At 43.5% G+C, this 15,853-nt stretch overlaps 1 protein-coding gene across 6 annotated transcripts in view; it reads left to right on the top strand.

Annotated features, from left to right (window-relative positions):
- The window catches only part of LOC114647780 (uncharacterized), a 199,827-nt gene that overhangs the window by 10,195 nt on the left and 173,779 nt on the right, over positions 1 to 15,853 (top strand). For all 6 annotated transcript variants that reach the window (XM_051924450.1, XM_051924449.1, XM_051924451.1 and 3 more), the window contains exon 2: positions 11,730 to 12,068. In XM_051924450.1, coding sequence (XP_051780410.1) covers positions 11,730 to 12,068 — 339 coding nt within the window. The remainder of the gene's footprint in view (positions 1 to 11,729; positions 12,069 to 15,853) is intronic.

The raw sequence follows: 15,853 nt of genomic DNA, 5'->3' as shown, positions 1-15,853 counted from the left end.
TCGGTGAAGCCCAGTTATGGACTGGAATTCCATCCAAGGATGGTTCCTGTATTGTGCCCCATTCTGCAGGAATAGGCTGCAGACCCCCAAATTATATTAAGTGGGTTTGAAAATGTAACCAGCGCAGGAGCTCAAATAAAGTAAACTTCTTAAAATCAGTCGTATATATGCGTAGAGTTCATTTTATTAATGAAGAATGTACTACAGGGGAATTTGTAGAGTGAGAGGCAGAGAAGCTGTAAGTGTCCTCGAGCTGGGGCGAATACACACAAGAGAGAGAGAGAAAGTGAGAGAAAGTGAGAGAGAGAGAGTGAGAGACAGAGAGAGTGAGAGACAGAGAGACAATAATGTTATTGTCATTATTATTATTATTTAATAATTGCCATTATTAGTGTATAAATGGATATAAATAATTGCATTTAAATGATTCGCCAAAATCTGTTGTATGTAAACGATACTGTTTTAAACGTTATTGTTTTTTCATCAGAAAACCCGGTTTCCATGTCCACCTGTATTAATTTAAATTTTGCCACTTGCAATATGGCGTATGCGCTGACGTATCCTGTCAACTGGGCAACACAGTGAATGCAGTGTCTATCTATATACAGTGCATCCGGAAAGTATTCACAGCGCATCACTTTTTCCACATTTTGTTATGTTACAGCCTTATTCCAAAATGGATTAAATTCATTTTTTTCACACAACACCCCATAATGACAACGTGAAAAAAGTTCACTTGAGGTTTTTGCAAATTTATTAAAAATAAAAAAACTGAGAAATCCCATGTCCATAAGTATTCACAGCCTTTGCTCAATACTTTGTCGATGCACCTTTGGCAGCAATTCCAGCCTCAAGTCTTGTTGAATATGATGCCACAAGCTTGGCACACCTATCCTTGGCCAGTTTCGCCCATTCCTCTTTGCAGCACCTCTCAAGCTCCATCAGGTTGGATAGGAAGCGTCGGTGCACAGCCATTTTAAGATCTCTCCAGAGATGTTCAATCAGATTCAAGTCTGGGCTCTGGCTGGGCCACTCAAGGACATTCACAGAGTTGTCCTGAAGCCACTCCTTTGATATCTTGGCTGTGTGCTTAGGGTCGTTGTCCTGCTGAAAGATGAACCGTCGCCCCAGTCTGAGGTCAAGAGCGCTCTGGAGCAGGTTTTCATCCAGGATGTCTCTGTACATTGCTGCAGTCATCTTTCCCTTTATCCTGACTAGTCTCCGAGTCCCTGCCGCTGAAAAACATCTCCACAGCATGATGCTGCCACCACCATGCTTCACTGTAGGGATGGTATTGGCCTGGTGATGAGTGGTGCCAGGTTTCCTCCAAACGTGACGCCTGGCATTCACACCAATGAGTTCAATCTTTGTCTCATCAGACCAGAGAATTTTCTTTCTCATGGTCTGAGAGTCCTTCAGGTGCCTTTTGTCAAACTCCAGGTGGGCTGCCATGTGCCTTTTACTAAGGAGTGGCTTCCATCTGGCCACTCTACCATACAGGCCTGATTGGTGGATTGCTGCAGAGATGGATGTCCTTCTGGAAGGTTCTCCTCTCTCCACAGAGGACCTCTGGAGCTCTGACAGAGTGACCATTGGGTTCTTGGTCACCTCCCTGACTAAGGCCCTTCTCCCCCGATCGCTCAGTTTAGATGGCCAGCTCTAGGAAGAGTCCTGGTGGTTTCAAACTTCTTCCACTTACAGATGATGGAGGCCACTGTGCTCATTGGGACCTTCAAAGCAGCAGAAATTTTTCTGTAACCTTCCCCAGATTTGTGCTTCGAGACAATCCTGTCTTGGAGGTCTACAGACAATTCCTTTGACTTCATGCTTGGTTTGTGCTCTGACATGAACTGTCAACTGTGGGACCTTCTATAGACAGGTGTGTGCCTTTCCAAATCATGTCCAGTCAACTGAATTTACCACAGGTGGACTCCAATGAAGCTGCAGAAACATCTCAAGGATGATCAGGGGAAACAGGATGAACCTGAGCTCAATGGCAAAGGCTGTGAATACTTATGTACATGTGCTTTCTCAATTTTTTTATTTTTAATAAATTTGCAAAAATCTCAAGTAAACTTTTTTCACGTTGTCATTATGGGGTGTTGTGTGTAGAGTTCTGAGGAAAAAAATGAATTTAATCCATTTTGGAATAAGGCTGTAACATAACAAAATGTGGAAAAAGTGATGAAGCGCTGTGAATACTTTCCGGATGCACTGTATGTCTATGGTTATTACAATATGCATTGACGTGACAAACATATTAAAGCTCAAATGCAATGAATAGGATGCAGAGATCGTATTTTAGTTCCATTTTAAGAGGACCAATGCTACGCATTTGCACTGAAGAACTTATTTTTCGTAAGTTCACACTCCTATTGTTATTTCTCAGTGAACTAGCCGACATGTCCGGAATATCTCGGCCAAGTATCACTCTGTCATGGCTGCTGTGCTTGAAGCCTTTAACTGAATTGCAACATGCAGTTTTCATGTGGTGTGGGTGTATATGCACATGACATGTTAGTACCAACATAAAAAGTCAATTTGCAGTAGTGTCCGGTTTTCCTAATGTAATCGGAGCACTTTAATGCGCTCATATTGCAGTTACATTCCATTAACATTCAAGACATCTGTGATACCAAGATGAGACTGACTGCTCTGGCATAATGTCACATAGAAGGGCATCTCCAATTACAGATGCCATTCGCATATCGAAATCAGAAAGCGTAGATGTTTGTTTTTTTCTTCCATCCATTGCATATACTCTGCTGCTGGTGATCTGCTTCGTCGACCGAGATCGGACCTTTTTTTTTTTTCAATTTCAGGCATGGTGCGACCGGAGCTCACAACATTTACAGCAGCAGTAACATGTTTCCGTTTAACGTATTTACAAGTGTTGCTGACACCCGCGCTTAGGCCAACTTGAACAACTCTCTAATTTAGAGACGAGAACTTCTATCTCGCGCTACTGGATGTGTCATGTGGCTGCACTACCTGTCAATGAAGGTCTGTAGCATCCTGCATCCTGATTGCATATGTATGAAGTTGATTAGCATGCTCCATATATGGCAGTGTTTCGTGTGGAACTGGGCGGGGTTTGAGGTGTGTTGGCGAGCGCATATTTACAAGATGATTGTGATTTAAGGTAACAAAGTAGAAATTTGCGTGTGCCAGGTTTTATAAATCTGATATTTTGATGTTTTTTTACGTGTATTTTAATGCCCGAAATTACAGTAAGTTTTACAAATGAAGGCCCTGTCATACAGCTCAGAAGAGACTTGCCAACTCTGCAAGTTTAGAGCATTTTATTTCTGGCTGCAAGGCAGCTTTGATGCAGGCCTGGCATTACGACCAAGGGTACAAGCAGTCTTCTTTAAGCACTGAACTTAAACAAAAATTGTAATTGGATATACCCAGTAGAACAGGGACATGCAGTGAGGGGAGTCATCATGAAAAGTAAATAAAAACTAATAATGATAACATAAAATAAAATTGTCCAGTGGTCTGTGCTTTACATCATTTTTTTGGTCAAAATCGCTGAATGTGCGCATTGCCTGTTCGAATACAGGGGAGAAACGCGAGGTGCAGCAGCGACAACCCTCACCTCACCTCGGACTGGGTAGATACATGCAATTGGTGCGTTCCTGTTGCTGTCTGTCGCCAATATAATGTTTGCAGACACGTTTATTATACACTCTGACTTTCCACAGTCTGGATAATATCTTTAATGAATGTGTGTGACATATTTAGTCTTTCTGATCGGACATAAAACCGCAATGAAAAGGCACAAGGTGAGGCAGACAGTATTGTGATGCCCTGAAGGGGGCGCATGTGAGCCCAGCAGGTGCTCGTTGCTGCTGTTCTTCTACACAGAGGCGCCGATAAGTTAGCGACATCAGAAAGTCAAGTGCACTGCAGCGCTCCGTTTATTTTATTTTTTTTGTTCCGACTGACTGCCAAAATGGAAGATTAAGACTTTTAAAATTAAAGGAAAATAAGGACGACTTTTACAAGAAAGTGACAGAGATTTTCATGGAGAAGGATAGGCATATGGACTTCATTTACAAATAAAAGTAAGACAATAAACGGTTTTCCATTTTATAAAAAATGGGATCAGACTAAGAAAAAAACAATCCAATATTTAAAAACTAAAATTTGACCTTAAATAAAATATTCTCGCCCTGCGGTTGGTTGGCGCCCTGTCCAGGGTTTGTTTCCTGCCTTGCGCCCTGTGTTGGCTGGGATTGGCTCCAGCAGACCCCCGTGACCCTGTAGTTAGGATATAGCGGGTTGGATAATGGATGGATAAAATATTCTTTTGTTTTTCTTGTTATCCTTTTGTTGAACAGTCTGTATTAAAATTGATTAAAGCATCAGAATTAAAAGCTTTTAAAAACAACTAAGTATTTCTATCAAGGTCAAAATTGAAATCCGTTTTTGTGGTACACCACTCTATACTTTTATTTGTACTGAATGAGTATCCATCCATTATCCAACCTGCTATATCCCAACCACAGGGTCACCGGGGTCTGCTGGAGCCAATCCCAGCCAACACAGGAAACAAACCCTGGGCAGGGTGCCAGCACACCGCAGGGCACACACGCACCCACACCCCAAGCATACACTAGAGACAATTTAGAATCGGCAATGCACCTAACCTGCATGTCTTTGGACTGTGGGAGGAAACCGGAGTACCCCCACGCAGACACGGGGAGAACATGCAAACTCCATGCAGGGAGGACGCGGGAGGCGAACACAGGTCCCCAGGTCTTCCAACTGCGAGGCAGCAGCGCTACCCACTGCGCCACCGTGCCGCCCTGAATGAGTATGAATTGTGGAATTGCAACTGCAAATTTAAAACACATGGAGGGTGAGGAGTAAATGCGCTCTCTCCGCTCTCTCTCGCCGCTATAAATGTAACATTCTTTCTTAGCCAAATATGTACCTTACCTATGTGTGTGTAAAGAATGCTGATGAAATATGAAACCTAACCAGTAGTCAATGTGCAAGCTGCCAAATGAATTGTGAATAAGCTACTCTTTGTGGTTCATATATTTGTAAATCTGACTCAGAAGGAGACAGCGCCTCATCAGCCATGAACCGCACAGCACCGCACTTCACGTAGAACTGAGTAGATGTGTCAGCCCTGCAAGGGATTACCTCTCCATTGTCATGTTTCAGTCGGCATTTCCCTCCTGGCTGGGGTTCAAATGCATGTTTCTTGTCTGTTTTGTATATTATTGTGCCATTTATTCATGTTAATGTTTCTTTTTTTATTATGTGCATTATTCTTTGTTTTTGTCTGTTATTTCTTGGGTACCATTTAAGGAAAGAAATGAAGCAATTCAGAGGAATGATGAAGAAATTCAGGAGAACAAATCTTAAAAAACTAGTCAATTACAACTAAATCAAGAGAAGTTAATTAACAGCAATAACAGGTCACTGCGGCCCTCTAGGACCGGAGTTGGGGACCCCTGGGCTAGAACCTTAATCTTTCCTTATTTGAAAGCTTATGATATGATACACTCTAGTAAAGCAACAGAAGTGGTTGGAGGCAACCTCCATAAAGTTATCAGGGCAAATATATAGGCAAATTGATTGAGCAGGTGACACGGCAGAGAGAAAAAGAACAGCTGCAACATGTGCTGAGTGTGGAGCAAATTGCAGAAGCTGATTATATAATAATAATAATAATACATTTTATTTATATAGCACCTTTCCCATGCTCAAGGCACTGATTATATGATAGGAAGAAGATCAATGATAGCCCTGACATCCGCTGCATGAAACCTGCTGGAACCTGTGAACTACTTGGGCTGGAAGCTTGATGTTGGGAGGTCCAGATATGTGTAGTTAACGCATGGAGAAGTGAACTGAATTGACCTAAACTAAAGAGGGCTCCCTGTGTCTTCCTCAGAGTGGCTCACTTCCCATTTCTCAGCCTGGCAAATTCATAAAAAAGATGTGCACATTTTGAAAAAATGCACAGCTTCACTCTTCTGCTTATGATGTGCATAATTTTTTTTTTGCAATTTATAAATGTCTGTTTTGTGAAACCGCTTGGATTTGAATAGACATATACAATCTGTTGCCATAGAAACAATATCTTGGCAAATGTTGATTCACAAATAAAGTATTGGAGGCACGAGTGCCCTTTTCTGTTGACTTAGCTCTTTTACTTATGGTATGTAATGCCAGTCAGCATTAGCTTCAAAATAGAAGCTCCATCTGACCAAATGTGCGTAACCCCCTGCACCATCTGCCCACCACTTCCAGCCAAGCTCCATAAATCTGCTACTTATGGTCAGGAGCTCCAGTGTTACATCTTACAGTGGGCTCCCAAAGTGCAAGCGTCAGAAAGTTAAGAAAAAAGGACAATCAGGAATTAACAAGTGACGCATGTTTTATGAAGTGTGTCCATCAAATGACAGAATCCAAACATGACATTGTCGTGCTCACTTAGTTCTATTCAGAGCAAACAAAAAAAGGCCACACAGTGAATGAGTAGTGGACATTGTGTGGGTGGCCTTGTGTATTTCATGTAGTCCTCCCATACTGACCACTGGTAAAGCACCTTTAATGGTGTTCATTGTGGGAGTGAGCTGTTTAAAATATTTCAAGTTAAAATGTGAATCATTACTTCTGACTCAGGGCCATGCATCCAATTGATAGTGGACATTATTATGTGGGTGACATTTGCAATAACATAAACTGAGACAATCAGAGTGTTAGGGCAAACTCTGTATAATTAAAAATAATTTAAAGCAAAATAAAGTGTGTGAAAATGCAATATCCAGTGTGGTGTGTGGCCGGCTAAATATTCCAGCCCTCACCCCCAGGCCGCCAGATGGAGCTTTCCCAACAGCGTGGACGTTCCCTGAATTCCAGCAGGGCCTCATGGACTTTGTAGTTTATATGCACAGCCCTGCTGGATACCTTGGGGACCACCAGGAGTCGCTGTGGGGAGACTGCCGGACTCTTACTTGCCCTATAACCGGGAGGTGCGTCATGATCATGTGACAAGAGGAAACGACGTGCTTCCGGGTTGAAGAAAGGAGTTTTTATCTGACCCGGAAGTGTTCATGATCACATGGACAGAAGGGAGAAACACTTCCGGGTCAAGGGGTATAAAGGACTCATGGGTACGCCCAGACATTGAGCTGAGCTGGGAGGAAGGGTGGCAAAGTGTCTGGGAGTGTGGAGGATTGAGTATTGATTGTTTATTGTTGAGTATTGTGGAGAGGAGGGTGCTTTGTGCACTGTATTGTCCTAATAAATATAATTATTGGACTTTTACCTGGTGTCTGGAGTCGAGTCTGAGGGTTCAAGGGGTCACGGAGACCTCTAATCTATCACACCAGTCTTCTGAGACTGGTGTCCTGTATTCTGACTGCACAAGATGGTGGGACTTTCAGTTCTCTGGCAGCTAGGTAGGAAGAGGCGGGTCCAGGAAGATGGACACCGGAAGTAAGGTTGGTGGAGGGGAGCTGTCAATCTTCTGGTCTGCAGAGGGAGGAAAAGAGAGAACATTAACACACAGCACCACCCGCTGGATTGGTGGAGAATTACCATCACCTGAGCCCTTACACTGTCTCTTATGCCCACACACGTAACACCTTGCATATTTCATATACTCCTTCCATACTGACCACATTCAAGGGTGCTTCAAAGGTGCCCTAAGTGAGTCATCTCACCTGTCCTTGTTACTGATAAAGCACCTTTAATGGTGTTCACAGTGGAATACATGAAGTCAGTCAGTCATTATCCCACCCGCTATATCCTAACACAGGGTCAAGGGGGTCTGCTGCAGCCAGTCCCAGCCAGCACAGGGCACAAGGCAGGAACAAATCGCCAATGCTCCTAACCTGCATGTGTTTGGACTGTGGGAGGAAACCGGAGCACCCGGAGGAAACCCACACAGACATGGAAAGAACATGAAGTTAAAATCTCAATCTTCACTGCTAACTCAGAACTATACAGTAAACCAGTAGTGGACATTGTGTGGGTGACCTTATGTACTGTATTTCATATAGTGCCTTACCCCTTTGCATCTCACCTACTATTGTTCACATTGCAGAAACACTAAACCAAAAAAGAACATAAGAAATCTGACAAATAAGAGAAGGCCTTTCAGTCCATCTGAACCACAGCCAGACTGTAGAAAAGGCATCAGACAAGCCAGACACAGTCAGAGTCCCGGAGACCTCGGCCAACAAGCCGCCCCCCCTCCCCCCATTGGCCATTCTACATCTGAGTCAGTGCTGCAGTGGCCAATCAGATGAAAGGACCCTTCTACCTGATGTTTCCAATGCTCCTTTATCTTTATTTTCATAGGCAGGCAAACAACTTGGCAGTAAAGCAGTGGCACCAAGTGAAACACGAGGATACCAAGAAGAGACACAGAATGGTGGAGAATTAGTAACAGTTTATAAATATCATATTAATTATGTTCTAGTGCTAATGACTAATGACAGAGGTGTAGTATGCACAACCAATCAGCAGCTCTAGTAAGGGTATGCTAAACTTAAATTGTGAGTCTTCAGCCTGATTTTAAAGCTGAAACTGAAGGGGGGCATCTCTTATAGTGGCAGGCAGACCATTCCACAGCTTTGGGGTCTTGTGGTGGAAAGCTTGAACTCCCACTGTTATTTTATTAATCCTTGGAATCAGGACAGAGTGGTGGCTCTGAGGCAAGGAATCTACACTGGCAATCAGAAGCTTGCTGGTTCAAATCCCGTAAATGCCAGAAGTAACTCTACTCCATTGGTCCCTTGCGTCAGGCCCTTAACCTGCAATTGCTCCGTCCTGGGTGTGACGTTAATCTGCATCCAGCCCTGCAAGCAGGTCCTCCAATTTACAGGGAAATCTTGTGGTTTGGTGGCAGGATTGGCACTCCAGCCACCATAAAAAACCTCACACTGTTCCAGTGTGGTGCTGAGTTGTCACCCTTTGCACTTGGGTCCCAATCCAGGTGGTTTGTTATGTGGTGGGTGTGGCAATGTGCCATCAGCAATTGCTCCCAACCTCCCTCTCTCTCGCTCACTCTCTCCTGGAATTATAAGCAGGCCAGCATCTTGAGATCTTAATGTTTGTAAATAAGTCCAGTTAAATAAGCAGGGTCTATGTCATTTAAAGCTTTATATGTTGTAGCGGATGGCCGGTGCCCATGCCTGGCCGGGACGCCCCTTCGATACTTGTTCCTGGGGAACAGCCGTGGGCGGCATACTACTTCCCCCGGAATGCTTAATGGGACTCCAGAGCTCAGCCTTGTTGGGCTCTGTGGCCACCACCAGGGGAAGGTGCACGGCTTCCTGAGCTCGTCTGGGTGGTAATGCAGCCACACCTGGAAGTGCAGCCAGATGCAGGTTATCAAGCACCTGCAGCACTTCCGGGTGGGCTATTAAAGGAGCCAGCAGCCACCACTCCAGGAGCCAGAGTCGGGAGGAGGAGGACAACTCTTTCCAGGAGGAGTGGTGGTGAAGAGTGTGTGTGTTAGGGCTGAGGGACATGGGGAAGACGTGGCCGCCAGCTGAAGAGAAAACAAAAGTTTGTTTTCTTTTTACGTGTGCCTCCGTGTCTCTCTGTGCAGGGTTGGGTGCCAATATAGCGCCTTTCGACAATGTTAAAAGGTGAATTTTGAAATCTGCCTTAAACTTAACTGGAAGCCAGTGTAATGACTCTACTGTAGAACTGGTGTTTTGTGTTCATACTTTCTAGTTCTTGTAATAATTCTTGCAGAAGTGTTTTGAGTTGACCACAAGCTTTATTAAGGCCAATTTGAACACCCAGCGAACACCACATTGCAGTAGTCAATCCTATATTTTGCACATTCAAAGGAGCTCTGGAGGTGCAGTTTTTATATTTTTACAGTGCCAACTCCGTATGGCAACTCAGTTCAAGTCACACCATACATTAGTAGTGAAATGTTTTTTTGTATCTTTTATAAACCTTTTGTAATATGTGTAGCACCTTTCCGTAGTGAGTATCAATCACTGGTGCTTTACAGGTGCACCTCAGTTGTTTTTATATTTTTCCAGTGTGAATACTGGCAGGAAAGATGACTCAATTAGGGTTATGTAATGAGTCAGTATTGGTGACCTTATGGGTTTTATATATAGTTAGGTCCATAAATATTTGGACAGAGACAACATTTTTCTAATTTTGGTTCTGTACATTACCACAATGAATTTTAAATGAAACAACTCAGATGCAGTTGAAGTGCAGACTTTCAGCTTTAATTCAGTGGGGGTGAACAAAACGATATTCAATTTATAAATAAAGAATCCTACTTCACGGAAATTCATTTATCGCGGTAGAGTCTGGAACTGATTAACCGCGATAAATGACGGTCGACTGTAAGTTGTTTTGTTTTTTTAAGATTTCCCCTGAATTTCTTGGTTTCTTCCCTGAATGGCACACAAACAGAAATGAAATGAGAAGTGAGTGAGCCAACAGAAGACCAACTAAGTCAGGGCCTCAAACTCCAATCAATTTCACTCTAAGCAGTTGCTTAATTAGGCTCTGAGTCTTGTTGTTAATTAAGCCCGTTTTTTAACTCCAAGGTTTGTTGCTGCTCTCGTTGTGCAATAGCAGACATTTCTGAAATTGTTGTTTTTCTCTTTTCTAAGACCACCGTTAAAATGTTTTGGGGGACCTGAGCAGATCAACATTACTAAGACCTTCACCATTCTTTATTTTCAGGTATTGTATGAAGGACACAGTTTGCTGGTCATGTTTTGGCTCGTTTTGTAGCTCACTTTTGTCTGCTAATTAAGGAAAAGGAAACAATTAAGTGGTCGGAGTCTTCAAAGAGCGAGTCAATTACAATTAAAAGAAGTTAATTAGCAGCAAAAACAGGTCACTAATTAAGGAAAGGGTTAGAATGAAAACCTGCAACCACTGTGACCCTCCAGGACTGGAGTTTGAGAACTCTGCTCTAGAGGAACTCTCAAATACCGTAGCTCTGCAATTAATGATGAATTCTTCTTGTCATTTACTATCGTAATGACCTATTTTATGATCAGAAAGATCATCATCAGAGTGGTAAATAATTATTGAAATGTTATAGAATAGTATGGGTAACTTGGTCCCTAGGGCACAAAGCCTACTGATGCTCACATCCAGATTATTTGAGTGGATGGTTTGAATTGTGTTTGCTGTTGTTCAAGCTTGGTTTCCGTTGAAGACCCTTGTACCAGGAGCTTTGCTCTCCATGAAAACATGAGTTTAAAGTTTTTTCTCGACCTTCAGTACAGTTAATGTGGAGTAAGTTGCAGCTGAAGAAAATATCATTTTCCTTTAAAGAATAAGTACTGTAGTGTTTGGAATTGTTAAAGCCAGGTCTATTTTATTTGCACAATTTCAAAGGGAGATACGCCTGATCTTTCCCTCCCTAAAGTTATAAGATGTAGCAGCTATGAATACAAACCATTATAATGCTGCATTTGAAAACCCTGCCTAATCTAAAATTGCCATAAAGCTGCATCGGTTTCCCATCCAGTTATTAAAATACGAGTGATGGTGAGAGACTTCATCGTCTAGCCCACAAAAAGCCTGTCCACCTTACTGGCCTGATTTCTGATATGTAATTGAGAAGCCAACTATCCTTCTATGAAGAAGTTCACCAGTTGTTTTTTGGGGAGACATCATCTTATTGCCCCATCAGTCTTCTTCTGACCATCCGGGGTATATCCCATAGCCCAAGTTAACCAATTTCATTTCTTTTTGTGCAGTTCCAGGTGCGGCAGCGTATTCCACGAAGAAGAGGGTGTATGGCTTTGAAGGTGGAAGTGTGAATTTTGACTGCGGATATGACAGGGCACATGTCAGCAATAACAAGTACTTTGTAAAGGGTTCCTCTGGGACACTTGGTGAAGAACTAATGAGAGTTTGGCACCCCAAAATCGAGGCCAACAATGGACGCTTCTCCATGATTGACAAAAGAATACAACATGTCATGACTGTGACTATTAAGGACCTGAAACTGGAGGACACTGGGGACTACATCTGTGCAGTGGATATTTCTTTTCGATTAGATGAGTATTTCAATGTCCATCTAACTGTCACAAAAGGTAGGAATCTAACTTCTACAGTGAATGGACAGTAAATGTGTTTTATTATTATGGTTAAACTTAAAGCAATGTATTATTTTTATTTTGTATTTAAAAAAGTGAGAAAAGTAGAGTATATAAACAACGGTAGGAATCTCTGGTTAATAGCAAAGATTACTCAAATGAAAGATGAAAAGCAAAGAATCACAGTTCTTCAGCTAAACTGATGTGTCTTCAGCCTTGTAGGTCCTAAACTAAACTTTGACTTTCTGATTGGGCAGTAGAGGACAGAGGCGGGGCCGGAGGTGTGGCCACTGTTCTTCTTCCCAGTCATTTTCTCAATAGAGTCTAGCTGCAGACCCCCACCCAACTCTGCTCTGCTGATGAGCCAATCAATTTCACATATCCAATAATAATAATAATAATAATTCATTACATCCATCCATCCATCCATTTTCCAACCCGCTATATTCCTAACTACAGGGTCATGGGGGTCTGCTGGAGCCAATCCCAGCCAACACAGGGAACAAGGCAGGAACCAATCCCAGGCAGGGTGCCAACCCACCACAGGACACACACACCAAGCACACACTAGGGCCAATTTAGGATCTCCAATGCTCCTAATCTGCATGTCTTTGGACTGTGGGAGGAAACCCACGCAGACACGGGGAAAACATGCAAATTCCATACAGGGAGGATCCGGGAAGCGAACCCCGGTCTCCTTACTGCGAGGCAGCAGTGCTACCACTGCGCCACTGTGCCGCCTGTTTACACATCAGTGACATTGAATAACATACCCAGTCATGTGGGTCTTTCTCGACACGCTGAAGTCATGTCTCATTCTCATAAAACAAATCTTACATTGGGGTAAAGTGAAGGCTTTGTGAGATTATTTTACTCAGGAGTAATGGCGACTGTCATGTGTAGCAGGAGTGTTGTGTAGTGCCGTGAGCCACAGCCAGATCCTTCTCGGAGGTTTTGGTGTGTAAGTCATGTGACATAGAAATGCAATCCGATTGGCTGTTCAGCAGAGCTCCTAAATTGTAGTGCTTTGGATGTCTTCAGTTAAACGCTTCTCCATTTTCTTAAGATCTAAGGGCAGGAAGGAAGATTTTGCAGTGGCTGGGAGGTGGCTAAATGGTTCACCATGTTCCCTTAACACCAGTCTCCTTAAAAGGCACACTAAGTCTACATATGTGACAGTATCCAGTAGACCAGTCAGCTGGTGTGCGCTATTTTGCTTAAAGTTGGATTTGTGAGCAGCACTCTCACACCTACAAGAACATTAAATGTGTCTGTTGTAAGGAACTGGCTCAGAGTAAATTTATAAGCTCTGCAAAGATCAGTTTAAAGATTGTCTGAACAAGACAGCGAGATTTTTAATGAATGGGTCCTGGTGATCAGAACGTAGTTGGGAATTCATGCTGGAGTCAATACTATAGCATAGGCTACAGTACAAACTGAATGATTGTCTTGTTTTAAACACAAGGAAAAAAAAATTAAAGGTCGAAAGAAACAAAGCAATTCAAATACTGGAAAGTCAGTTTTAGCAAGAATTAGATTTGCCCAGCACACTGTTTTTATCTGCAACTCAGACACATCAGGATGAGTTTTTTTGCTTTTTATGTTGTCGCTTTGGTGACATCATGTGTTGCACATTCCTGGGTGGTTCTGGAATAGATCTCCACCACAATGTCACAATGTCTGACACTGTTGCTCCCACAATAACAGTGCCCATGACAAAACTGTGCTGTTTCGAAGCGGCAATTATCCTCTTTAATAAAACCCCTGTGTGCATCCAGTGTCCGTGTGTGTCTTCTGGTGAAGTGCGCATGCGCGGGGCATGGTGCGATGCTTCAAAGCAGATGCTTCAAAGGCCGTCTGACGCGTCACACAAGACAGAGAGGGCGGGACCTGTGAAATATCACGCGGCCGATCCAATCGGATTTCGGTAAATGAGGAAGGACCTAAAACATAACACACGAAGAATCCAATTGGGTACTGAGACGCAGAGACCAGCTTCCTCAAAGAGGTGGGATTAGTGTTTGTTGTTGTGCAAGTGTTCACTCTGAGGATGTCAGCTTGGCCCGGTAAAGTGTAAAGTGTCAGTCTGATGTCAGTAAGGCTGTTGGTGAACTGAAGCTCAGTAGAAGTTGGGTGATGCAGCAGGACAAGGAGCCTAAACATCACATCAAAGTAAATCTACTACAGAATGGTGTCAGAAAAAGAAAATCCACCTTTAGAAGTGGCAGAGTCGGCACTCACACCTTATCCCACTAGACATGCTGTGGAATGACCTCAAGAAAGCCAGTATCTTACACCAGATACCCTAAGAATATGGCTGAGCTGAAGCAGTTCTGTAATGAAGAATGGCCCAGAAGTCCTCCTGACTATTGTGGAGGTTTGCTCTGCTGCTACCTGAAGCTCTTGTTTGAAGATGGGGTTCAGCCATTTATTAAACCCAATGGTTCACTTACTTTTTCCACAGCACACTAAGAATGTTTGATGGGTGTGCTCAGTAAAGACATGAAAGATTAGAATTGTTTGAGTGTTATTAGCGTAAGCGCATTGTGTCTGTGTAAACTTGTGACTTAGATGAAGATCTGATCACATTTTATGAAAATTATTGGAGAACATCAAGTTATTCCAAAAGAGTTTTTATCCTTGGAATATTCTCAAACAAATATAATCCAGATCAAGTTAGTGCAAGGCAGGGACCAATCCTGGGTGGTGTAAGTATCCAGGAGAATGGACGGTCAGCCCAGCTAGGATCGAAGAAGATTTCTTGTCCAGCCCTAATGGATGGATGAGCAGATTGTGGGCACTACCCAGCCAGGGCACCTTATAATTCCTGTTCTGGCTGTGATACCGGAAGGAAGGATGGAATGGTGAGAGCCGGAGGCCTGGGAACAGTTCATCCCCCAGATTAATAGGTGGCAGTGTTCCTGGCAAGTAGTCCCAGCTTGGACATCCTCAGGGCTGCATAGGAACTGGAGTCCAGAAGAGCAGCCCTGTAGTAGCGCTTGGGTGATGACAGAGGGAGTTGCCAAGGGAAGACCTCCCTGGTTTCCATACAACCCGGAAGTGCTTCCATCAAGCCACAATGTGCCACCAGAGGTATTCCTGGGTCCAGCTTAAAAGGAGCCTGCCGCCATAGCTCGTGGAGTCAGAGTCAGGAGGCAGCAAGCGAAACTCAGCATCTTCCTCTTCACAATACCCCATAGATTTTCTATGGGGTTAAGGTCAGGGGAGTTTGCTGGCCAATCAAGAACAGGGATACCATGGTCCTTAAACCAGGCACTGGTAGCTTTGGCACTATGTGCAGGTGCCAGGTCCTGTTGGAAAATGAAATCTGCATCTCCATAAAGTGCGTCAGCAGCAGGAAGCATGAAGTGCTCTAAAACTTCCTGGTAGACGGCTGCGTTGACCTTGGACCTCAGAAAACACAATGGACCAACACCAGCAGATGACATGGCACCCCAAACCATCACTGACTGTAGAAACTTTACACTGGACCTCACGCAACGTGGATTCTGTGCCTCTCCTCTCTTCCTCCAGACTCTGGGACCTTGATTTCCAAAGGAAATGCAAAATTTACTTTCATCAGAAAGCAGCAGTCCAGTCCTTTTTGTCTTTAGCCCAGGCGAGACGCTTCTGACGCTGTCTCTTGTTCAAGAGTGGCTTGACACAAGGAATGCGACAGCTGAAACCCATGTCTTGCATACGTCTGTGCCTGGTGGTTCTTGAAGCACTGACTCCAGCTGCAGTCCACTCTTTGTGAATCTCCCCCACATTTTTGAATGGGT

This window comes from Erpetoichthys calabaricus, chromosome 3 (assembly GCF_900747795.2).
Source record: "Erpetoichthys calabaricus chromosome 3, fErpCal1.3, whole genome shotgun sequence".
In the NCBI taxonomy this organism is placed as follows: Eukaryota; Metazoa; Chordata; class Cladistia; order Polypteriformes; family Polypteridae; genus Erpetoichthys; species Erpetoichthys calabaricus.
Note: the sequence above shows the minus strand (reverse complement) of the source record. Positions and strands in the feature narration are given on the sequence as shown.